The sequence below is a fragment of the Malurus melanocephalus genome, unplaced genomic scaffold, assembly GCF_030028575.1.
Source record: "Malurus melanocephalus ecotype Western Australia unplaced genomic scaffold, MMel_1.1 scaffold_233, whole genome shotgun sequence".
Classification (NCBI taxonomy): Eukaryota; Metazoa; Chordata; class Aves; order Passeriformes; family Maluridae; genus Malurus; species Malurus melanocephalus.
The window spans coordinates 109157-134557 of record NW_026623465.1 but is presented as its reverse complement, the minus strand read 5'-3'; the positions used below and the strand labels follow the sequence as shown (position 1 = coordinate 134557).

The 25401-nt window shown below is 56.3% G+C and overlaps 1 protein-coding gene across 1 annotated transcript in view; it reads right to left on the bottom strand.

Annotated features, from left to right (window-relative positions):
• Nucleotides 1-4148: 4148 nt before the first annotated feature.
• Nucleotides 4149-25401, bottom strand: part of TEX264 (testis expressed 264, ER-phagy receptor) — a 38714-nt gene continuing 17461 nt past the window's right edge. Inside the window, exons 5-6 of the mRNA XM_057374829.1 lie at nt 11822-11993; nt 4149-4988 (exon numbers count right to left, since the gene is read on the bottom strand). Coding sequence (XP_057230812.1) covers nt 4675-4988; nt 11822-11993 — 486 coding nt within the window. The 3' untranslated portion in view covers nt 4149-4674. The remainder of the gene's footprint in view (nt 4989-11821; nt 11994-25401) is intronic.

Genomic DNA, 25401 nt, shown 5'->3' with positions numbered 1-25401 from the left:
TTTTCCCAAATCACGGGAGAGATTTGTTTCCCATTTGAAGCTGACTGCTGAAATCCCACGGGGCTGGCATTTCAGGGGCCATGGGAGAAGGAGACCCCTTGGCAGCCCAGAAGCCTCAGGCTGCTGTGGAATGGGGAGCTGCCGATGCCGTGGAAGGAGCAGGGCTCTCCCTCAGCCCAGCAGTGCTCRTGGGGGCACACAGGGTGGAAGGGGAATGCCAGAGAGTGCTGGACCCCTGTAATTCCCTGCAGCCAGTACTGAGGCTGCTCTCTCTGAGCAGGAGCAGGGGTTCCCTTGATGCCCCCATGCTGCTCCCAGACAGGAGCCCTCCAGCAAGCAGCCGGAGCTGGCGGCGATGCCCAGGGGGTTGTGGGCAGCAGTGTGGCACAGAGCGTAATGGGATGGGGTGGGGTGGCACATGCAGACCTTGCCTCCTCCTCCTCCTGCCCCTAAGTGCCTGTTTCRAGTGCTGCCTGCTGCTGCTGAGTCCCCATCTGTCTCAGGGCATCTCCTGCCTGACCCCAGCAGTGTGAAGGAGTTTGGAGATGAGAGAAGGAAGGCTCCTGCCTTATTTAAGGAATAAATGCTTCTAAGGGGCCCGGGGTTTCCTCAAGCAGGAAAGAGGCCACAGGCACATGGATTATTGATGGAACCCATCAGTGGTGGGCTGAGCCTGGCACGGGGGTCCGGTGGCACTGGGAACCCGGGTATCCCTGTGCTCCAGCTTTTTTGGAGCAGCTGACAGACCCATCTGATGAAAGGCACCTTCAGGCCAAGCTCCTCTGAAGGGCAGACCTTCACCCACCCGGCAGCGAGCCGCGATGGACAATGAGCAGGGCTGCCGCCATTCCCGCAGCTGCTCAGCTCGACTGGCTAAGTGCCGGGGGATGACAGCCCRCGGGAACCTCTGCAGAACATCTGGGGCAGTGAAGCACCGGGTAGGGCAGAGCCAAGTCCAGCCCGACGGGCACGGCACGGCGGGAAGCTCCTGCCGGATGCAGACAGCCTCCCCACCCGATCGCACCGCGAGTGGGGTGGGTGAGAAGGGGCCGTGTCTCCTCCGTGCCCTGAGCGCTTTCCGCCCCCTCCCAGGAGCCCTGACCCTGCGACTCCAGCACCCCTGGGGGTGTGTGACACCTGGGGCGTGTGCGAGAGCGGCGGCGCTGCGGGGGCGCAGGGGCAGTGTCACCTCCCGCGGATGTCCCAGAGGTCCCACCGCCATGGAGCTCTGCCAGGAGCYCCCGCCTGTCCCCTGCACAAGGGCTGCCAGCCCCGGTGCCCCGCGGGGCCGAGGAGCATCCCCGGGCCGCTCCCCCGCGCCCCCGCGGCCGCCCCACATCCCGTCCCGAGCGCGCCCCAAGCCCCGGCACACTCACAGCTCCCGCAGAGCCCCGGCTGCCCCCGGCCCGGACAGCCGGACGGGAGAGCCTGGTGAACAGCAGGGGCGGGGGTCTGTCCCGCCGGGCCGGCCGGTCACCCTGCTTCCCTGCCCCGGTGCCGGCGGGCAGCCCCGGCCAGGGGATGCGGCGGCGGGTCCCGTTGAGTGCCCACTGCGGGGCTCGGGGCTACCGGCGCACGGCGGGGACGAGAACCCCCCAGGCCGTTCTCCCGGAGCCCCGCGTCTTGCGCCGGGCAAGGCGGAGCGGCGGGAGCAGCCCCGGTTCCACTCTGACCGTCCGCATCCCCGGCCCCGCAGGTGCCAGTGCCTGTGCCCGTGCTCTACTCTCGTCCCGCCGCTCCGGGACCCCCGGCACCGGGCACCGGTCACCGAGCCCCGCCGCTGCGCGGCCCCGACGGCTGCGGGGGATCGCCGGTCTCCGTGCCGCTCCACCGCCGGCACCGGGGCTCTGGAGATGGCGAAGCGCCGCCGAGGCRCGGCGCGAACCGAGGTCACGGCCGTGGGAGCGCCGGGGTGGGACCGCTGCCCTTACCTGGGCCCKGCGGACTGTGCCGGGAGCCGGTGCCGGTGCCGGTGCCGCGGCTGTCTCGGAGCTGCGGCTGCCACCGCCTCCCGCCGCCGCCTCTGACACTCCGCCAGCCCCAGCAGAGCGGAGCCGCTCCGCCCCCCGCCCGGCCCGGCCCCGGCCCCCGCCCCGGTCCAGCCCCGGTCCGACCCGGCCCGGCGGGCAGCGGCACCCCCGGGGCTGCTCCGGCTGTTCCTCCCTTACTCCAGCACCGGCTGAGCCGGGCAGGGCACTGCCAGGGCTGGGGCAGAGCCGGGGGCAGATGGCCCGGTCCAGGCAGGGAACGGGCAGGACACGGGCAGGGAAGGCAGGAACAGGCAGGACATGACAGAGAAGGCAGAAAGCAGGCAAGACACAGCCAGATCCAGGCTAGGGATGCCYAGACTGAGGCAGAGCACAGGCAGGACACAAGCAGGACATGGCCAGAGAAGAGCCAAACCCCAGGCAGGGCGCAGGCAAGGCATGGCTAGATKGAGGCAAGGAATGGTCAGATCCAGGCTGGGCAGAGGCAGCACACAGCCTGAGCTGGCAGGACCTGCTCTGCATCCTGGCAGGRCACAGCTCAGCACCTGCTYCCCTGGCCCCAGAGCCCCAGCCCAGTGAGAGGGGTCCCAGCCCCAGCTCAAGCTCCACAGCCACCTCCTGATGCCTCTTGCCTGGCATTGCCTCCTGCTCCCCAAGACCTTGGAAGGAGTCCAGGTGCCCAGCATCACCCCACTGCCTGCCTGCACCCCACGCAGCCCCCAGCACTCACCGTCGGCCCCAGCACCAAGCTGGGGAAGGCTTTGGACCATACAAAACCAGAGGCACTGCTGGGGCTGTGTTCCAGATCTCCACCAYTTGCCCAAACGCTTTCTAGAGCTGTCCAGGATCCTGCCGTGCTGCATCCTCAGAGCTCCATCACTCAGAGACAAGAACAGGACAGGGGATGACACAGGGGACAGGGTGCTTCTGGGGCACCACCCCAAGTAACCACCTCACTGCCGTGTTCCTCAGTTTCCCCCCTGCCAGCTGCTGCAGCTGCAGGCTGCGGGTTAAGGGCACTGTGGAGAGTCAGACGCACTCTGCTGGACTCCCTCCCCACGGCAATCCTGGTTTGGGGAGGAGTAACTCGGAATGTCCATAGCAACGAGGATGGGACCTGACTCCAGCCTCACACACACCTCAGCACCGGCTGCATCGTCCCAGCTCCGCTCCAGCGCTGCCGACGGCAGGGGAATCATGGCAAAGTCCCCCTGGTCCTCATCTTCAGTGGGGTTACAGGACAAGCACCGTTAGTATCCGCTGCCTGGCTCCAATCCCCTGGGAGCCTTAGCCAAGCATAAATATTTCAGGGGGCTTGGCAGTTTTGTAATAACCAGCAACAAAGATAAACACCGGGAAGAGCAATATTTTTCCATGTGGGCTGGAGGAGTTTAATATTTTATCACTSAGAGCACAAAATATTTATGAACAATCTCATGTCAATCACTGGCTGAGGACTAATCATGACCTTTCCAAGCCAGGGAGGACACATTCCCACCACGGAGAGATAGTCAGACTTCCCCTGCCCCTGGCACCCCCACCCCAAAACCCAGTTTTGGGCTGCCACATTTGACCACCAGAAACAACCCCTGGGCTGCTGGRGGCACCAAGGGCACTCAGCAGGTGCTCTGGCACCTGGCATTGCCCTGTGGCACTGTGGCCACGATGTCCAGGCTGCTCCCTTGCCCCTGCCTGGGAGGAACAGGGAACTGAGACCAGCACAGGCAGCCCWCCCTGCCTGCATTCCACAACAGCACAACAGACAAGATGTCAGGAAGGCACAGTGCAGGCAGTCTGGTGTCCCCTGCCACAACAGGAGGGCCAGCAGCAGCACAAGGACCTGGCTTTGCTGGTTTTACTCTCGGCAGGCTCCCAGGAGAAGCGGGAATGTCACCTCTCCAGCTCTGCCCAGCTCAGCAAGGCAGCTGGGACCCTTCCTTCCCCGCTTCCCCCACAGCCTGCACAAGCTGGGGACAGACCCCGAGCCCTGCTCTTGCCCAGGCAGAGAGAAAGTGTCAGCAGCAGGGACGCAGAGCCCCTGGGCAGCTCCCCAGCTCAGCTGAGGGCCATGGGGCAGYTCCCATCCACAGCCCACTGCCCACCACAGGGCMGGATGGTGTRATCGGCCAAAGGACAAGTCAGCAAYGCACCAGCCAGCAGTGAGGAAAAGCATCCACTTTATTACAGACCCCAAAGCGCCCATGGCAGTGCCAGGAGGACCACGTTTACACAGGATGTTTCCATTGTTCAGCAAAGGGAAGAGAAGAGGGGAACGAACCCAACCAACCCAACTCACGGCTCTTTGGTGCTAGAAAACGTGGTGGTGCGGCAGAGAGAAGCTGTGGGTGAGAGGGGCACCGGCAGAGACGAGGGAGGACATCTCTGCCATCCACCACCATCCCCGAGACACCTGCGAGGAACCTGCGACGTGCCTGGACACTCACAAACAGCAAATGCATTTCACTGGCCCCCCAGCCTGCAYCTACCCTGCGCCACCAAGCACCACAGGAATCCCCCCACCTGCCAGCACCCCCAAAACGGTCAAACACCCTTTCTGCAGAGGGAGAGCAGGTCCCAGGGGCAATCAGCAACCAAAATCTCTTGGCTGAAGAGGAAGAAGGTGGGAAAGGCAACCAGTTCCCAGTAACTCAGACCCTGGCGGGAGGTGCGGCGGCCAGGTCTCTGTTCACTCCTCTCCTCTCTCAGCAGCGATGGGCTCCTTGGTCCACTTGTCTGTGACCTCCTGGTTGCCCGCATAGCCCACATCAGGCAGCAGGCCTGGGGCTCCCTCCCCGTCCCCAGCCACCTCCAGGTCCAGCTCCTCGAAGGAGGAGCCRCTGGCTCCCGACTCGCTGTAGCTGTGCTCGCTGCGGTTGTCCGCCTCCTCCCGGCCACGGCTGGCTGGGAAGGGCAGCAGGATGGAGGTGGCCACCGAGGTGTCTCTGCTGTCAGTTGTGGCCTCCACGCTGACAGAGCTCGTCTCGCTCATGGTGTCGACCCCTGGGATGGAGAGAGAAGGGGAAGGAGTGAATGCTGTGGGAAAGAGGCTACGGGGATGGGGTGCCACAGCCYTCTAAGCCACCAGAAGCCTTAGAGATACCAGGCCACAGGGGAGACCAGCTCCTGCCTCRTCACCTCCAAAGCCTTTGAGACATAACCTGGCCAAGAATGAGCTGAGCTCAAACAGCTCCCTGAAATCGGGAACCAAGTCAGCACAAACAACCACCAGCTTCAGCCATTACCTGTGACCCCTGGCCATACCGTGGCCCCAGAGCTGTTCCCCATGCACACACCAAGGACCTGGCAAGCCCTTCCTTAGGGAGAATGCATGCCTGTCTCTGGCATGGCACCAGGAATGAGACAAGGAGCAGGAAGGACACTGTGCCGTGAGGATGATGGGGAGCTGCAGCATTGTTTAAGCACCCAAGGGGATGATGGCACAAGGGCAAACACTCAGATGCGCCGCTGTCAGAGGCAGGTGTGTATGTCCAGCCTCATGCCAGGCCATCCTGATGCCTTCAGAACCTGACAGCCTGCTCCTGCTCCCTCTGTGGCTCTGGCAGCAGTGTGAAGATAGGCAGGGCAGCAGCAGACAGGTCTCAGGGTGCCAGAGGATAGGGCAGCTCACTCTGTGCTTCTCCACATGRCCTGGCTGCCAGCCACATCCCATCTCATGACCAAGCCCCCAGAGCTGCCCCTGGCTGCCTGGGCAGACCCCTATGCCCACTGCCCCCTCCCCAGATCCCTGCCTCATTAGCTCCATCGACAACACAATTAAGGAGTCGACAAGGAGAGGAACGTGTCAGATTCAGACCAGCAGCTCGGTGCTGTTGCCAGAGCAACCAGCCAGGAGACAAAACCCTCCTGTTAAACATTAATCACAGTTAATTATGACATCACAGATCCACGTGGCTAATTATGACATCACAGATCCACATTGTTAATTATTATACGTCAGCAAACACTGGGCAGGCTCTTCCACCATGGCCCTCCCTGCTCCATCTTCTCCCTGCATGTCTTGTATCAGTGGGCAGTGAGTGCTGGGCTCTGTCATTTCCCAGCACCTCCATCTGTGCTGGGCTGGACACCCCTGCCAAGGATCATGCCCCACACCAGGAGGGAAACCAGGAGGAGCCCCACTCAGCAGCAGCAGGGACTGGGGTTTGCCACCAGCAGGGCTGGGAAGTGACAAATGGGGGCCTCTTTGTGGTCAGCACCACCCTAGGTGGGAGAGGAAGGCCCTCTCCTCTGCACTGTCTCCTGCTGGTGCAGCTCCATCCTCGGCTGCTGCCATGGGGCTGCCTTGGGCTTCCACAGGCACCTCCAGCCTCCTACAGCCCCTGCAGCCAGGGTGCCCAARGCTGGGCTGCTTGCTCTCCTCCAGCTGTGTGGCAGCCACTCATCTCCTGAAGGAGACCCACCAAGGAGGGAACTTTCCTTCCAAACATCCTTAAATCCATTTTTCTGTGCTGTTTTCTTCTCGGCCTGGGCAGCTGCCAGCAGAACTGCTYGTAAATGGCAGTGCTCTGCCTCCTGAGCAGCATCATCCCACGGTCCTGCCGGCTGAGTGACGGCTGCTCCGAGAGGACCGAGCAGTGGTAGCAGGATGAGGGGTAGCCAGAAAAGATGAGCAGACACAGTGCACCCACTGCTTCATCCCGCCTGGATGGCATACTGACTTCATCCTGGAAAGGAACCTGAGCCTCCACCCTCTCACCCTGGTGACTCATTTGGCAGCTGGCACAAGTTGAGCCCTCAGCCGCCCCACTAGGCGATGCCAGCTGACCCCTCCCATGGAAAGCAGGAAAGAACTACTGCCCACTAACATGCACTGCCTTTGCTGCAGCATCAGGGAACACCTCGACATGGAAACTACATTTACTCTAAGTTAAAAAGGATGTTCTGTACGCTGCGGCGAGGCGCTCGCTGAAGGGGACAGCAGCCACTGAGTGGGAGGCAGAAAGGTGGGAGATGCTGTCCCACCTGACAGGACCTTGGCAGGGCACTGGGTGAGCGGGGAGCCTCTGAGAAGACCAGGAGCTGTAGGGGATAAAGGGTGCAGACTGTGAGCCTTGACAACAACTAAGGGCTTGCAAGGTCTTTAGTGGGATCTCAAAAACAGAAATAATCTGATTTGGCCAAATTGGTGGCCTGAAGTGACATGGACATAATCCCACCATGGCTCCATGACAGCTCACATCACTTGTGGTCATCTTGCGTCCCTCTAAGACCTGGGACAGGAGTGACACCAAACCCCCAAGCAGTGCCCTGCCTGCTCAGCACCCCTCCCTTGTCACCCCAGGGGCTGTTTCAGCTCGGAAACTGTCATGTAACCCCACAACACAAAGCAAAGAAGCTCCTGAGGAGAGGAGCGGCAGTTCAGGAAGAAGGCAAGGATGAAGCTGACCTACACACTGCTCCAAGCCACCACTGTGGGAAAGCCCTGCTGTCCTCACTCTCATAGCCACCTTCCTTTCCCTTGCTCCAAGGGCAACAATAAATCGAGTCCTGTTTCCCTTCAGCCAGGCACTTTGTCACTGCTCTGTCACTTCTGATCATGTTCGAGCAGCCTCAGCTGGCAAACTTGCCCATTTCAGCAGCCCCATTCTCCTCTGCACAGGAAAGGCTGGCTCTGGCATAGCCACTCAACCTGGCCAGAATAAATGTCTAGGATGGGCAGGGGGACAGAGCTGGTGCTGCCAGGGACCATGTGGGGTTAGCTCTGACAGCAGAACGTGGCAGGAACATCCAGCTGTGCTAACACAGCCCAGGGAGGCCGGGAAGTCAGGGCAAGGGTTTCCAAGAGGGTGAGCAAAGGCCCCTGACAAGCAGGGATTCAGCTGTGATCTCAGCTGCTTCCAGCAGCTCTTAATACCCACTTGTCCATCCTTACACACACACCTTGTTTGGTCCTGCCATGAACCACTRCCCATTCCTGGCATCCACCTGCCCAAGGCTGGTCCCCACACCAGGAACCAGCCCAACACCCTGATCCAGCATGGCTTTTCCCTCTGGCACACAGCCAGGTAACAGCCATCCTGTTGAAACTTGCCCCTGACCTTGCTTCCCCAAGGATGCTATAGCCATCCCACTACACTTTCACTCAGTAAGAACACAGACCACAAGAAGTTTTCATTTGGGAAACACAGGCACAGCCTGGGGTGAAGCCATGCCAGGACATTGAGGAGTTTCCTAAAGGCCAGGGCCACCTAGGAAGAAGGGATATCAAGCAACCAGCTCCAAGAGACCAGCAGAGATGGGTGCAGTGGGAACCACTCACCCCACACTGCCAAGGAGCCTGGTGGGGAGCTGGTTCCCCCAGACAGTTCAGCCCTGTGCCATCTCAGGTACTGGCATTCCCAAATCCAGAATGAGGGCAGACTCTCCTCCTGCATTGCCCCTGGGCCACACTGATGCCCGAGCAGTGCTTCACTCCTGRTGCTCCTGGGCCCTTGCCTTCCCCTTGTTCCATCAAATATTCATCACCTCTAAATACAGTGTGCTGCCAGGGGCACAGSTCCTCCATGCTTGCTGAAGCTCACACATGAGCCACCAGAGAGGGGCCAGGGCCCTTCCCAGGATGTAGAGGCAGGCAGAAACAGGCAGGGCTCTTTGGAAGATGGCAGCAAGCAGGGATGAAGCAAAACACATCAGGAAAGTTGCCCCTCTGTGGCACTGGCRCCCAGCGCGTGATGCCATCAGTTGTACCTGAATGCTGTGGGACAAACTCTGCTCCAGGAAAATGAGCACCTGAGACTCCGGGCAGAACCACGTGCTCTGGTAAACCATCTGTGTTTTTGCCAGCAAGCCCGTGTGGAGARGCTGCTTTTGTTTGCTTTCACCTTCCATGCGCAGCAGCGGGGTCACGCTGCAGAGCGCGCTGCTGGGAGGGAGCCGGGAGCGAGGACCCGCTGAGCGCCGCAATGATGCYAAAGCCCCAGAAAATAATTAAGTACAAAACAACTAATCGTGATTGACACTGGCCCCCTGGAGACCCATCAGCYGCCTTCCTAAAATGCTTCCTGTCTTTCCGATGACCCTGACGATGGCGAAGAAGGGACGGAATTGGTGCAGAGGCAGCCACAGCCCCCGGCCCCTTCCTTGTGTGTTGAATGTGTCCATCCTCAGCACAGCTGCCAGCAGCCAGCTCTGTGCAGAGCAGCAGCAGAAAGCAGAGACCCTGGACCATGTCCCACAGCCTTCGTGGCCATTGGCTTCGCTCGCAGCTGCAGGCACCCAGCACCTCACAGGGTGAGCTGGGGAGCAAGGACAGCAGGTGACAGCCTAAATGGAGAGATGTGCTCCAAGGTCAGGAGGCTGGAGAAAACAAATCCAAGCTTTTCTTACACTTTCAAGTCACTCGGCACTGTCTGGCACCAGCCACAATGACAGGTGAGGAGAAATGGCAACACCTTGCACTTGGAACTTCTCAAGTCTTTAATTCAAGGAAAACATAATCCAGCTGCTGGTGGTGAGTTCCTTGAGCTGTGACTGAAGAGGTGCTGCATCCACACAGAGTGTTACTAAACATGATGCCCACTTTGAAATCGCACTCAGTGCTCTTATCTCATTATTTTAGGAGGGGGAAAGAGGGAGCTTCATCTATTGCCACATGAGGAGTGAGAGCCCAAAGCATCTGTGTATAGAGCATCCTCAGCTGCCTTTGGGAGAGGAAATGGGGCTCAGCACCTTCCCAGTCTCCACTCATCCATTGAGGCAACAGGATATCAAAGCCCAACACCTGGATTTGTGCAGCTCAGGCACAGCCAAAGGAGCTGACAGCAACCATCAGGGACCATCAGGGACCACCACCCTCCCCCACTCTCCCAGGTGCACTGTCTGAGCCTCCATGAGGGCAGAACATTAAAACATCCCCTCAAAGCTGAGGTGGATCAAGAACTAACCCAAATCCGTGCAACTGGGATTGAGAGGGGATTGTGCTGACAGGCAGACAGGGATATTGCTGTGCCCACCCTCCAGCTGGCAGAGGAAAGCTTGAAAACTGTCACAGACATGCCAAGATCTGCTGGGTCATCCAGATCACATGTCCATCATGCCTGTTGAAGGGGCTGTGACTAGGTGGAGCTTGCTTCTTGAGAGATTGCCCAGAGAAGAATGATAAAAAGGATGGGAAAAGAAGTTTCTCCAACTCAAGAGGTGGTTGAACAGATTCTRGCACACAAAATTATTGAGAAGGGAGGACCAGTCTCAATCCATAAGGTGGGACCACCAAAACACTCAGGCAGAAGCTGCACAAGCCACCTGGAGGCTTGCCACAGCCTTGGCCCTGCCCAGCAGCCAGAGCAAGGATGTGAAACCCTGTCAGATGTGGTTCTGCCACTGTGCCCAGCAGTGACAATCACAGGGAACACCCAAGCCCAACTCTTTCGTCTGTCAAGCAGGGCCAACCTCTGAGTTATTTCTAATTTAAGTTGGTTTTGTGCAGACTCAGCAGATGGCACTGCATCAGATTGCACTGACAAAAGCCATCTACATGCCTGGAAGGGAAGGGGTGGTGAAGGAGCTGGCCCAAGGCTGCTGCTGGGTAACCCAGCTCAGGGTGAGAAAGTCCAATGTCATTTGCTTTGTAAAACTGGCAAGACCTTCCCAGCCCCTCTGCCAGCAGGGCAGGGAAGTCCCCCACTGTGGGGATGCTGGCAGTGACATCCAGGGAAAGCAGCAAGAAAGCCAGGGCATAGGGCAGTGGCTGCTCCGAGCATCCCTGGCTGTGCTGGGGGATCGTGCTCCCCCTGAGCAGGGCAGAAAGGAGCACATGCAGCTACTCAAGGCACCACCCTCAAGCTGCTTTGGTTCCTCTCCAAAACCAAGGGACAACCATAGGAAGATGTMAGAGTGAGTGGGCTTTGGGGGACCTCTGGTCAAGCTGGGCCGGTGCCACCAGCAGCCRCCCCAACACAAGGCAGACAAAGAGGAGGAGAGCCCAGTGAGCACCATGCAAACACAGGACCTGGAAGTGCTGGCAAACAGCTCCAATTAGACTCTTCATTGCAGTGCTAAATGGACAGAGCTCCCAGAAAGCAATTCCCAGACTTGCTTTTATGTGATTAAGAWTTAAAGCAATCCAAACCTGAAGATGTGTTAAAGCAAATGACCCGACTGCCCGGGAGGCGAGCACAGCCCTCATGGTTTTTTCATGCCCATTACACAAGCGTGGGCGACCTGTGGGGTAGGGGGAGGCAGTGCCCCTGCCAGCAGCCAGCTCGGGTGTGCTGTCCAGCCCAGGAATGCTCGGATAGCTGGCTCACACATCTCACAGGCACGGGAGCATGTGGGCAACTAGCACTTTGGGTTACTATAGCACTGCTGTTCTGCGCCTACAGCCATTGTGATCCCTTCCTGTATGAACACATTCAGGCTCCAACAAATCTTGCTGAGCAGATGCTCTCAGGCAACTCCACCACCAGCTACAGCAACCTGGTATTTAAGCTCTTTGCAATCCCCATATGTAACAGAAGAAGATGAGATCAAGGAAGATGTATATGACAAAGAGAAAAACAAGCCCAGCTGCAACTAAAAGCTGTGAGATCCAGCTCTGCRCTGACAACAGTGGGCCAGTGGCTCAGTGACAGCTTGACCCTTATCCCAAAACTGAAGGGGTTCCTGGGTGCCCCACAAGGCATGGCATGACACCCTGGGGACAATATCGTTGGGGATCAGCCCAGGGTGAGGGAAGAGGTGGGCTGAGAGTCGGTGGTTGGGCACCAGGTGGGCACAGTCCCTCTCTGTGTGCTCAGGACTGGGGACACCAGGACCCCACCTCTGTGAGGGCTGATGCTGATCAAAGATGRAGCCTGGGCACAAGTCACAGATACCTGTGATGTCTGTCTGGGCATCCTCAGCCACAGCTGCAGCAGCCCTGCTCTTCCTCTCCAGTTCTTTCATTTCAGGCACATAGAAATCCCCTTGGCGGGCAAGGGGACACACGAAGTAGATGCGGTCCTGCTTGTAGATCTCGATCCGGGGGTGGGCACACAGCTTCCTCTCCTGAAAGACACAAGGCAGACATGGGCAGGGATGTGTCCTCACACCCCACCCCAGCAGTCCCCCACCATATKGACCTGCCAACCTGGCTGAGTCAGACTGGCCCTCTTTGCCCACAGACGAGGAACAGAGGGTCCCATTCCAAAACCGCAGTGCTGCTTTCCCCCCTATCACACCAGCCCCACGTACCAGGGCAGACAGGTTTGGCCCTGGAGGTAAGCAGCCAGATGAGCTCCACGAGGAGATGCTCAGCCTTGGTTTTGATGTGCTCATTCTGAGCTGGAGCAAGAAGTTTTGAGGAGCCAGGCAGCTTCACGCAGACCTGCCAGATCTCAGGTTCCTCCCGGCAGTACGGCCCCACGAGCAGCACGGCCCCACGAGCAGGCGCAGCACTACTCTGCTAATTAATATAATCCAGAGCCAACAGTTCAAACAGCTCCTTTCCGAACTGAAAGGGCAGGGGGAGTGGGAGATGAATCCCTGGCATTTCAGACAAGTYCCCCTCCTCCTTTTCCTCAGCCCACCTCCCCCCTGGCAGTGCTCCTCAAGACCTCAGCCCCCCAGCCTGTCAGGGACCCATGACAGGGGCATGTCCCCCATGGGCCGTGCAGCCCACGCTGAGCCGGGGCTGAGGGGACTCTCGGGGTGCTGAGGCCGGGCCGAGGAGCAGCTGGACCCCTCTTGCCACCCCCTCCTCACCCGCCCGCCCGCCAGCTGCTCACTGGCAGAGGGGGCGGCTGATTACAAGCCGGGTGAGAAAGGAGAGTGTCTCTTCAGCGGGTTTTCTTTTTCTTTCTTTCTTTCCCCTTTTCAAATCACTGACAGCGCTTATTTAACCCTGCAACCACTCTGATTATTCTCCTCCTCCTCCCTGCCCCAACTATTCTCTTCCTCCCTCCTGCCCTGATTATCCTCTTCTTCCCTGACCCAGTGATTTTCCTCCGTCTCAGCTACTCTCCTCTGTCATGGCCTGCCAGTGTGGCTTGTTCACACATCCTCCAGCAGGGTCCCCATCCTTCTGGGGCTCTCTGCAGCCAGAGCTGGCCCAGCTCTATGGACACATCAATCATGACCTTACAAAAGTCTGACCCGCTTCAGCCCTGGGGATGGACCAATGTGATTTAAGAATCATTTATTTCCCAGATACGTGCTGGCAGGATCCATAACAGCCATAAGCCAACACTGACCCTCTCYCCCGTGCTGGCAGGTGGACACCTGGAGAGCCACCTCCATGCTTCCAGGATGCTGCACAAGGAATAGAGTCAGAAACCCTGCATGAGCAGTTTTCAGGTCCATTTTCCTGGGAAAGCCTGCAGGAGCTGGCAATGCAGAGCCCTAGTTTACCCAGAAACACCAGAGCAGCAGAAACATGACCCCAGCAGAAGCTTTACCCATCTCATCCCAATGCCTTCCCATCTGAATTTCAGCAGTCTCTGCCCCAGCCGAGGAGGAACCACGTTCCCTATCCCAGTGCCACAGGGACACGCAGGGACGCAGGCGAGCTTCCAAGGCGCTCGGAGTTTGGAGTTCCCACTCACGGGCAGGTGAAGCACTGAGGCCTGCAGATCAAAACTGTATTAAATAAAAACAAGCTGGGCTGTTTTTAGCAGCAGAGCAGAGGCGGCTCATATCACTCCTGCTTTTTCAGCAACAACGCAGGCAAGAGCCCTCCCCGCCGCTCTGCCCCTTGCTCTACCAACCACCAGCCCATCCGCCAACCTCCAGCTCGGCTCGTTATTTTAGGTTACTGCAACACACACCAGAGATGGGTATCTCCAGGATCTGCAGGGTTTTTTTGCATAAATCCAGCTGGCCCGCCACCACTTCATGCAGACAAGGACAACTCAAAGGATCTCAGAGCAAAGAGACTGTCATTAACTTCATGTGAGGTGCCCAACCAGTCTAAATCCTCAGGGCTACAGTTTGGCCTCCAAGACATCCCAAGCTGACCTTCCAAAGCCCATCCTGAGGTTCCAAGAGAGCAGATCTGGGACATACCCTCTCCCTACAACCTATTCTAGGCTGCCACAACTTCCAATTACACAGACACAGTAGTGATACCCCCAAAGCACAAACAATACCTTCTCTGCCCACACGAAATGTGGGAACCTTGGCTTTTTAAGGAATAAAAAACGCACACCTGAATGAAGAGCAGGATCCTGGACTGGCTTTTGAGCCAAATGCTGCTTCACAGTCAAGATTATCCTACAAGAGACACAAGAATGTTCCACCCTGTCAGGGTGGGAAGCAGCTCTGTGTCCCTGAAGCCAGCAGAGTCCAGGTGTCCTGCARCCAAAGCCCATGGCTGGGGACCAGRYTGGTGGGACCATGTTGAGGTGGYYGGATGCTCACTGTCAATATTCACACCTGCCTCAAGCAGGGACAGCTACAATACTTGATTTTGTCCCAATTCGTCCAGGGTTTTTCCCAAAATGAAACGGAGGAAAACCAGAGCCTGGGKGTGCTAATTTATGCCTGTGCAAATTAAGATGGAAGACAGGCTAGCGAGCTGGCCTCTGCTTCTGTGTTTCTTCCCAGAGAAAACCAGCTTCTGGCAGGGCTGCTGCAGAGCTCAGCACTGGCAGGTGGGCTCAGGACATCCCCAAGAAGGAGCAGGGAAGTTGCAGCTGGGAATGCTGTCCTGTCCAGCCTGGGACAAAGAGATGAGGCTGCCTAAAGACTTGGGAAACGGGCAGAGGCAATGAGGTGGGGAGCCATGACAATGGAARTGGATAAGGGGATCATCCAAAGGGGGTGGGAGATCAGCCTTGTGATCATACCAAGAAAGATTAGGAAGCAGGCAGAGGAAGAAGGCAAGAACAGTGCAGCAAAGTGCAACCAAGAGGCTGGTGACACAGTGAGTTTGGGATTATCCCAGAGCGGAACACTGAAATGAAAAAAAACMACTCAGAGAGACTGGAGAGCAGAGTCCAAAAGGCAAAGGTGTGGGAAGGAAGCGAATTAGCAAAGGCTCAACAACATGGCAAAACAACAGAGAGGCTCAACAGGCAGCACTGCACTGCCGCTGAGGTGGGAGCCCTGGCTGGCTGTGCCGCCAAGCCAACAGATGGAGCAGCAAGGGGAACGTAGAGTTTGCAAGGCAGAGCCCTCCAGTCAAATCCAATGCAGTCTCACACGGGTGGAGGAGCTCAGCAAGAGGTGAACAGTGGGAYATTGTCAGTGTCAGGCTGCTGGCTGTGACAGCAGAACCAGTAAGTGGGGCAGGGAAGGGGATTTGTCCCTTTGCAAGGTCGTGTGGTGCCATCTCCCTCCACAGCCTCTGCCAGGAGCTCTCCCTTCCTATGGCCAGCAAAGATGGAGGCAGCAGCGCAGCACACAGGGATATTTCCATCCAGGACCCTCCTCCAGGCGCCTGAAACATGGGATTCATTGCACATAATCCATACAGCCCACACGCACAGAGCAAAGGCAAATGCACCCACAGTCCACAAGCTCAGTTCCGACAGGCACAGCAGCTCCAGCATAGTCCTGCCACGTCAGACCCACTGCTTCCCATGAAGCCAACTCCTTCTCAGCCATCTGAGGAACATGGTGGGGTGCTTCTCACCACCTTTTTGGGAGCAAGGTGTTATATAAGAGAAGACTCTTGCACTCCTCTTTCCCAGATGGAACAACACCTCTCTTAATCTTTAACCCCGGGTTCCAAATCACCTACCACCACATACTGACTGCAGGACTTCTCCAGGTTGCTCTCATCCCTCTAGGAATGGAGCACCCCCTAGCCTCATGCATCAGAAAGGACAACAGGATTATGCACTGAGCAGCATTTTGGGAGACCTTCCCCAGCAGCAGGAGGTGCCACCTATTCATCAGCACCAAATTTCCTACCCCTGCTTGTCTATAAGGTCACAATGTCTGCCCATGAGGTGGCTTGGGCACAGCCTCCCAGAAGGAAGATGTGCCCACTTTCCTGGGTGAGCACAAGAGCAGTCCCAGGGCTACAGAGCACATGACAAGGTGTCTGAGATGTGACCTGCAGTCATTAAAATCCCAGCAGAATTGTGCAAAGGCGGAAGGAGGTGGCGGGGTGCTCACATCACACCAAAGCCCTCAGCACCTGCTGGGAAACAGAAGGTGAGCTGGRGCACTGCAGGGACTGGCTTTGTCACTCTGTCAGGCTCTTCTGCTCAGGAATTCAAATGTCACCAACTGGATCTGCTTCATCTCCCACTGCTGCAAGAATTCATCTTGTTAGGACACCAYAAACRAGCCTTGGAGATGCCCTCTGGATCTTCACCGTGCACGGCCATGCTGGCAATCAGGGCCCAGCTGAACCCAGAATGCTTCTAAGGATGCCAGGAAGGCAGTGGGAAGGTAGCTGTTATCCTCACCCAAATTCTGGCCACAAGCTCTCTGTCACCCTTGACTCCTTACTGTGACCTCCTGACATGGCTCACAAGGTGATGGTTAAGCCACACCAGCCTGCTGAGTCCCTCTGTCAGGACTGATGCTGTAGGAGCAGCTGGAGAGAGGATTTTTATGCTATCACCAAGCTTCCTCTGGAGCAGAGCTGCAAGCTGAGCTCTTCCTGCTGCCCAGCAGCTCCTGGCTCCACTGCAGAGATGTCCACCTTGTGCCTGTTAACAGGGATCATCTCAACACCACAATGTGCCTGGAGCTGCTGCTCACTCTGCTCTTATTGTGACAGGATGTGCTGCAGCCATCGCAGGGAAGCAGCAGGGATTTGGGTACATGGAGCTGGTTCCATCCATATCCTGCTCTCACACTGGAGCAACACCAACCACATGAGGGGCTTTCCCATAGACAGCTGGGGTCAGTCCCTTCCATTTATTATGCTGCCACACCTGAAGAAGGAACAGATGGTGGGTGCGAACACACAGGRGGCTTGTGGCCTTGGTTGGGGATTGCTGCCTGTCAGGGGGCTCACCAGCATCCCCCCAGCCAGCCAGGGCATCACCACACCCTCACTGCCACGAGCCTCCCCTCGCCTGTGCTGCCGGCACTTGGGCTGCTCGCTAGTGCCAGCAAGTCAGCTGGCACCTGGTACAGGGTGGGGAGACCCCCGTGTGACCCACCAGCCCTGTCCTCACACGCCAGCAACTCCTGCCTGCTCAGACAACACAACTCCCCCACACCYTCCTTCCAGCTGGAGGCATTCGTCCTCTCCATCTCTCAGTGATGGGGTCGGACGCTTCAGTCCCAGGGATTTTAAAGGAACAACAAAACTGCGTGGAGCTGAATAGCCCTAAATCAGTTGCTAAAATTAAGAGCTGAAACTGAGCCACCAGCTAGGACTGGGGGGAGCGTGCTGTGTGCCACATCCTCCTCGCTTCCTCACACGCTCCACGCTCGGTGTGTCATCCCCGCTTATCTTAGAACACGGGTGCTAGGTAGTCCTGACAGGCTTYGCAATTCAGTTTGGACAGCACCCAGCGCCCTTCAGCGTTCTCCCAGTTCAGTCAGGGGACAGACTCCTTGCTGGGCCATCCCTCTGTCCCAGGCCCAGACTGGGAATGTCCCTGTTTCCATTCCTCTTTGCTCATACAGCAGCTTGAGGTTAAACACTGTTATAAGTCGCCCATCTGAGCTGATGAAATAAAAAMAAATAGAGGCACCCCTTCCTCCTGGGGCCAAGCATCTCCAGGGCTGCACTAGAAGCAGCATGGACAGGAGCCTGAGGGGAATATTCCCCCTCATGTCTGCTCTTGTGAGACCCCACCTGGAATACTGCCTCCAGCTCTGGGGTCCCCAGTGTAAGACAGTCGTGGACACATCAGAGCAGGTCCAGAGGAGGCCACAGAAACAGTCCAAGGGCTGGAACAACAGTGCTATGGACCCAGGCTGAGAGAGTTAGGGTTGTTAAGCCTGGAGAAAAGAAGGCTTAGAGGAGCCCTAAAGTGTGCTTGTAAGAGATSGAGACTCTCTACCAGGGCTTGTGGTGGCAGGGCAAGGGGCAGTGATTTCAAAGCAAAAGCCAGCAGGTGAGACTGGAAATAAGGAACAGATGCCTTGTGATGAATGTTTTTAGTTACTGGAACAGGCTGCCCAAAGAAGCTGTGGATGTCCCAAACCTGGACATAGCCAGSTGTCCAAGGCCAGGATGGATGGGGCTTTAAGCAACCTGCTCTAGTGAAAGATGTCCCTGTCACAGCAGGGCGGCTGGACTGGATGACTTTTGAAGATCCCTTCCAAACCCAGTTCTGATTCTGGTCCTCCCTGTTGAGCCACAGCCTAACAATGGGAGATGGGGATGAAATCTGGGTGCATAAGGGTGCCCAACAAGGAGCAGGAGTCAGCCAGAGGCTGCAAAGAGCTATCGGCCCAAGAAATGGCTGGGCAGAAAGGAGGATAAATTGTTGGAGGGAAAGGCAAGCAGATGCTTTACACCAGTATCACCTCAAGCATCAAGGAAACCCCAACATCTCAGCTTGCAGCTCAAGCAGGGATGTGGAGCCAGGCAGGCGACAGCACCCGGAGCCAGCTCCAGCACATGGCACAGCCAACAGCATCAGCTGCCAAGGGCTGTGCAACAGCTGCTGCTTCCCAGCCTGGAGAAACTCACATTTCAGAGGTGCTGAGACTGCTCCCACGCACGTGCACTTTACTTTCAAATCCTCTGGGCTGCGAGGTGTTTCAGAAACAGAAGGTGGTATTATTGCAATCAAGAAAAGGCCGTTTCCGCCAGCCAGCAGGAAAAACGAGCGGCACCACCAGCGCTACGGCAGCGGAAAACRAAGTCTCGCCGAAGGATAACAAATCCTCCAGGTAGCAGAATACAGAGCCTGGCAATTAGCACCTCCCACACCGTCAGCATCCCTGCCTGCCCTCAGCACACTTCCCCCGTCCCGCTGCAACCAGGACACACCGCCCTGCTGACATGGCAACGCCACGGCTTCGGGACAGGCAGGAGAAAACCGGGATCCTCTCCACAGCAGTGAGAGGAAGTGGGAGTGCRTTTGGACCGTGGGAGCTGTGAAACACCGGGCTTGATAGCTGGGAGAGTTTTTCATTTTCACCTCAGCGAAGGCAGCCCGCCATGCAATTTACACCTTGCCCACCCACGCTTCCCTGGGCCGCATCACCCAGCTGCTCCCAGGGCAGGGGCTGCAGAGGGCAGCTGCCAGGCACCGACAAACTCACAGGAAAAGGAATGAGCCCACGGGGCTGGTGGGTTCAGGAGATCCGAGTGCCCTGAGAGGGCTGGAARGGACCAGGCACAGGCTCCCAGGTCATGGCTGGCAGCTGCTGTCAGAAATGAACACTCTTCTCCTCCCTGGGAGGGAGATTCCATCCTGTCCTCCAGCAAAAGGGAATAAACTCCAGCCCTGCCTCGCTACAGGCCCTGACACACTCTGGACCTTTTCCTYTTCCAGCACCCACTTGAGCTGGAAGAGAAATCCTGCAGCACACMAAGAAGCATCCATCATCTTCAGAGACAAAACAGGTAGAAAGTCCCAGTGAGATGAAACCTTTCAGAAAGTAGCCACGAGCAGTCAGACTCAGCCCAGCGTGGGGCTGTCCCACCCCTTGGACAAAACTGCCAGCCCAGACACGCTCAGGTACATTGGTCCTTCTGCTTCCAGAGATTTGTCATACTGCCCCCAACTAAGGAAATGTCACCTGCAGAATAAAGAGCAGATGGTGCAAAAAAACACAATTAATGGGGCTTGGGTCCCCCCTGGTGTTATGGTTATTTGGTAGTAATTAGTCCTGGAGCAGAGAGTTTCAGAAGTGAAGGAAACTTCTGTATYAAAAAAKATTCATTTTCCTAAAGACTCRGTGCTTTCCACTTCCTCAAGSTCTGCCTTGCTYCTGTACCCACCATGGATAASSAAAGCCAGSTGGGGWAACRGTACTCATCACCTTCCCAGAGCTCCACTGTATGTTCTCACACTCTTCCTCCCACCCGACCCCACCACAGCCCATTTTCTCTGCCTCCTTCCCCATCACAGCCACACACAAGCTCACTGAAGGGGACTTTGGTTTTAACATTCTGAAAGCTCAAACACTGGATTTTCATCATATGACAAGGAATCTGTGTAAATCCACATAATCTCTCCTCCCCTGAGGAACCATTCCTGGGTTCCTATCCCAACTCCCAGGAACTCCATCACTATGGGAGCACACAGGTCAACAGCTGCACATGAAAGGAGGCAGACAAGGCTRTGGGAGGACCACAGCTGGAGAGGGCTGCCTCTGATTCAGAGAGGAGATCTCCAGGGATCAATGCTCTCCTCCCAGCCCTCACTGGATGCTTCTTCAGCATTAATCACAATGCTGAAGGGGTTGGTGCAATGATCTCTGCCATCACGGATGACTGGAGCAATGCTAAATCGCTTTGCCTGCTCTGCTGCCTTGGCAAGGCTGCCAGGAGCAGCAGCTGTGGCATTTTCTCTGTCTCCTGTCAAGGCAGGGCCTTTCAGGAAAGGGATCATCATCCAATACAGTTTCCTGTTGCCCTGTCAGTCAGCCCACCGCATTGCAGCCTCCCARCCTAAGTGGGACACCACACAGGTAAAAAGAGCCTCTTTGAAACTTGTGTCTTTGTCATGTTGTCACAGGGAAAGTCCTAACCTGGAGTGACCTGCTCCACCCCGGCAGTACAAGATTCTTGTGGTGACAGATCTTTTTCCATGGATAACTTGGAGAGCTCCTCATCCAGGTGGACATTCCCAGCCCACCCTGATGGCTTTCTCTCCTGGGCCATCATTTGAGTACTTGCCCTTCTGCAGCAGGAATGTTCAGACAAGCTGGAGGCTTGTGGTTCGCAGCCTTCTCACACAYATCCTCACCTGCAATGAGTCCTGTAATGAAATTCTCTTGCAGCAGAGCCAAAGCAACAGAAATGGAGCAGGAGCAGCAGTGCTGGTGCCCACAGCACATGAGGGCTCTCAGTCTCCTGAGGGTCTGAGCTGCCCCTTCCAAATCTTAACCCTTTCCTCTTCCTCTTTGGACTGCAGGCCTCTCCAGTTGTTCTTCCACAGCCTGTCCTTTACCAGGACAAACTTAGGACACCTGTCACATTAATGGCCCCAGGAGGAAAATGGAGGAGTGGAATAAATACCCTCCYTGTCCCTTCCTACCTCCTTGAACAACCTTGTCTTTCTGCAACGCCCCCAGTTCCCAGGCTTCATGGAATATATTTCACGATGAGCTAAGCTCAGCCTCACACCATCCCTTCACAGCTGAGAAAGCCAAAAAGGGAAGCTGAAGAACCTAACCTYGCTGAACTTGCACTGATAGAGCCACCAGCAGCCCAGGGCAAAGCCGCGATGCAACCGCCTGATTCCCAGACAAAATAGTCCTTCCCTCCCCACCCACRGGGACTTACTGTCAGGCTTATTGGCCTCATTTGGAAGGCAAGGAAGATCCAAAGAGGAAGATCAARTGGGTTTTAGCCTGGTTTGCTGAGGAGGAATAGACAAAATGATCACGACATCTAYAAGCACATCTCAAGTACAACACGTTGGGAAATCTGATGTCAGAAAGCAAGTTTCCAGGACAGGAGGATCTTTCATGCTACCAGCTAAGTGCAGCCACCAGTGGAGAAAGATTGTTTGAGCTCCTGTTTAGGGAAACCCTGAGTTCAGGCTTGACTTGGGTGACAGGGATCCCAACCAGGCTCTCCACTGTCGGGCAGACACCCATGGGCCACTGGTCACCTTTGGTTCACTGCTCCTTCTTCTCCTTCTACCCTCACCCTTCCTGCTCCTCCTTCTCTTGCCCCAGGGACAAGTTGGTTTTTTTTTTTTGTTTTAAAAGCAAGCCAAAGCCTGGAACAAGTTCCTTCCTGAATGTTTATAAATGAACAAGAGGCATTTCCCCACAGGCTTCCAGGAAAGCCACCTTCAAACTCCCACATCCAAGAGCTTGCACCTCTCTTCCCCAAAAAGCTGTCAAAGGGCAAAGAGCCAGCCATCCTGTGTGATGACAATTCCCCACAGTGGGCTCAGCTAATGAAGCCCCCAGAGCCTGCAGCCACAGCAGCCGCCGGCGGTAACGACTCGCCCGAGGAAATCCCTGGCGTGCACAAACAGCGCTGGCAGGCACCGAGCACACGGCACAGCCTGCCTGCAGTGCAGGAGGAGCTGGGAACRCAGGGCAGGCGAGCAGGGGTAAGGGAGACCAACCAGCAACACCAGGCAGATTCATCAGGGACAGCTCAGGGATCCTCAAGGCAGGACACGCCATTGCAGCGGCTGCACGTGCTGGCCGACTTCTCCATTTGCCCTGTTGTGAGAGGGTACGGCGAGATGAGGCGAGGCTGCCTTTCCTCTGCAGCTCTCACCTCCTCCTCCTCCCCAGCCCACCAGGGAGCCAGCACAGGTCCCAGGGGGCTCATTACCTTGGTCTGGAGAGGAGGGAGCCTGCTGAGTATCTGCCGTGATGCACGGGGAGCCAGTGCCAGCAGGGACACAAGCCCAGTGCCTCCAAAGCCAGGCTCTTCTGCCGGCAGCCGAGGCAGCAGGGGAGGGGAGCAGCTGCTTTCAGCGACCTTTGCAGTCTGGCAACTGCTCCTCTGCCAGCACAGGATCGTGAGTTTGACTGTGCAGATCAATCAGGAGGAGAAATCAAAGCAGTTAGGCAAGGACAGAGCCCAGCCTGACTCTGTCCTTCCACAAGGATCCCATATGTTCCCAGATGTGCTCCATGAGCCGGTATCACACTGGAGATGCATCATGCCACTCAGCTTTCCAGATCTTTCCCTGTTGGAGAGCCAATTCCCCATCTTCACCACTGCTCTGCCCTCYGAGGTACCCCGAACCATACACAGCCCAGTGTAACACCACTGATGGCAGCACATCAGCCAAAGCTGCAGCCACCAGATCCTCAGTTGTGCCCTGAGACCTGAGGGACATTCTTCTTCTTCCCAGTGCTAATGTTCCCCCTCAAACTCTGGGTCCCTGGAGGATRGGGAGGACTTTGGGAAAGCATATCTGTGACTCTGTCTCCATCTGCCCTTCCCCAAGCAGCTGCAGCTTGCCATGGGCAGGAAATGTACGCTGCCTGTAGCAGCTCTGTTYCAGGAAGGCTGCTGGATTTTGGATAGCAAAAGGGGAAGGACTTGGACACTCGTCCTGTGCCCCAGGGCACAGCAGAAAGCCTGAGCTAAGCCAGTGCTATGGGTCCCAAAGTAGCTCCCACCAGGAGACACAGCTTTGCAGGGCAACTGGTGGCAGATGAGGGCSGTGGCTTCTCGGGGTGGCAGGACCTGAGTGCGACAAGTGAACTTGGCACCTRGAGATTCATGTGAGAGCAGAGGAGAGAGATGCAGGAACAGAGAGCAGTCCATGGCTGTGCTCCTCCACTGCAAACCCACAACATCTGACAGCTCCTGCAGCCACAGCAGCCGCTTCTGCTTTGCTCATTCCTGAACTGCTCGGCAGAGAAGTACCTGAGCAAGTCTTTCTCCACACTGACCTCTTGATAAGCTTTTGCCAACTCACGGTCTGGTTACTGAATCGCTGGGAGGACCTTACCCCAAGCTGTGAATCTGCACAGCGGGAGGAGCGGAGCAGCTGGCCCCAGCAGATGATAGATATCTACCTTCCTGCACGTCAAGGACCTGCCATCAGCTCCAGGCAGAAATAAACCCCCGAGTAGATGAGAGTAGCAGGGAAAAAATGCAGGTGCCCAMGATGGGAATGAGACCATGGTTTCCCTCTCTGTAGCCTTCCCAGAGTGCCTTACAACGTTATGGGATGGGAACAGAACCTGTCAGCAAATGCATGAAGCCAACAGGCAGCAGCAGACAGGGCCACTCTGTGATCAGAATGGCACATTCTGTTCATCCCCCAGGGCTAGGACGCCCCTTCAGATTWCATTTTAAAGGCAACAGCCCCCAGTGATGTGCTGGAACTGGGGCTCCCASACCAACCACTCTTCCAGCTGCCTTAGAGTTCCCTCTTTGACTTCAAGCAGCATTTTTGCCTTAGAGTCCATCCCACAGACTGAAGGTAAGGGAAAGGGACACAGCTACAGCACTGCTACAGCACTGAAGCAACTTTAAATGTACAAGGAAATTTTCTGGTTGGTAGTATGTGGAATGGGGGAACAGAAGCAGAAATTTCCAGGGGTTCTGTGATGCAAATGTGCCCATCCACAAGTTACCACTGTGATAAGCAGTCAGAGCCAGGGATACAGAGCAGTTACTAACTTGCTCTCCCCGCTGTACTCGGCTCTGTCACCCCTCTTCATCCCTGCAGGGTTGTTATAATTCCTCACATTAGCAGAAGATGCAGGTAAAACCATCTGTCAGTGGAGCGAGCACCCGGTGGTCATTGTACCACCAAAATAAAAAAAAAAATCATCCCAATTACTCCACAGCAACAGAAAGTCCCAGGCATCCTTCTGCTCTGAGCCTTTGAAATGTAAAGCTGCGCTGTTTGGTGTCATTTAATTTGGAGCTCTGCCTCAGATCAGCAGAGCCTCGCTGAGCTTTAGGAGGAAGCAGCCATGCAAAACATACAAGTGCAAAATTCAGATTTCAGTGGCCTGGAAGACAAGCATACCCCAAGCCTCAACAGACTTCATTTCATGGCCCCAAGTGTCTCTTTTGCCATCCCAATGCCAGAGGAGGCTGATTCTGTCCCAGAAGCTGTATTGAGGCTCTGCTCCAAATCAGCATTCGTTTCTCCCTGGTACGCAGGAGAAGCAACTCCCCATCACCATCTTCCCTCTTAGGAATGTTTGTTCCTCTCTCCTCATCCTTTTTCAGACTACAGTGCCAGCCTAGTAGACCTGGCAGGGCARAGGCATCTGACCTAAGGGAGGAGCTTATCTTCAACAAACCCAGCAGAAATGCATCTGCTCAAGCCAGGTCTGAGCCCCCACCTCCTCACACTCACCACAGCATTGAGGAGCCCACAAAAGGTGAATGTTGGGTGGGCTGGGGCAAAGAAATGGGTTGGACTAGAGGCACTGGTCCAACTAAAGGTTGATCCACTCTAGAGGGCAGCAGGTACCTTCCCTCTCTTACCAACACCTGCCATGCTGCAGACCTTCATCAGACGCCTCAGGGCAGTTCTAATCTGGAGTAATCCCTGCCAGCCCCAGGCTTGGGTGGTGGAGTTACAAACTGCCAACATTTCTGTTACAGGCTCTGATTTACCCTGGTATGGCTGAAGCACAGGCTGGACTAAACTGCCACATGCTGGGAAAGAAAATGCACAAATGGAGCTGAGGGCTCACAAGCACTCTCCAAAAACCTGCAAACCAATAATTAAGCACAGCTCTATCCTCCTCTTCCAAGGAGCTCACAGACCAGTCTGCAACAGCTGAGGCAGCTGGGCACCATAAAGATGAACCCAGTCCTGGTAAATCCAGAGGAGTTCAGAGGGCCAGATTTGGCAGTATGATTTTCCTACGCCTGTTGGGACAACCCAAGTTGTCCTGATCACAAACAGGCAGCATGTGTTTGCTCTTCAAA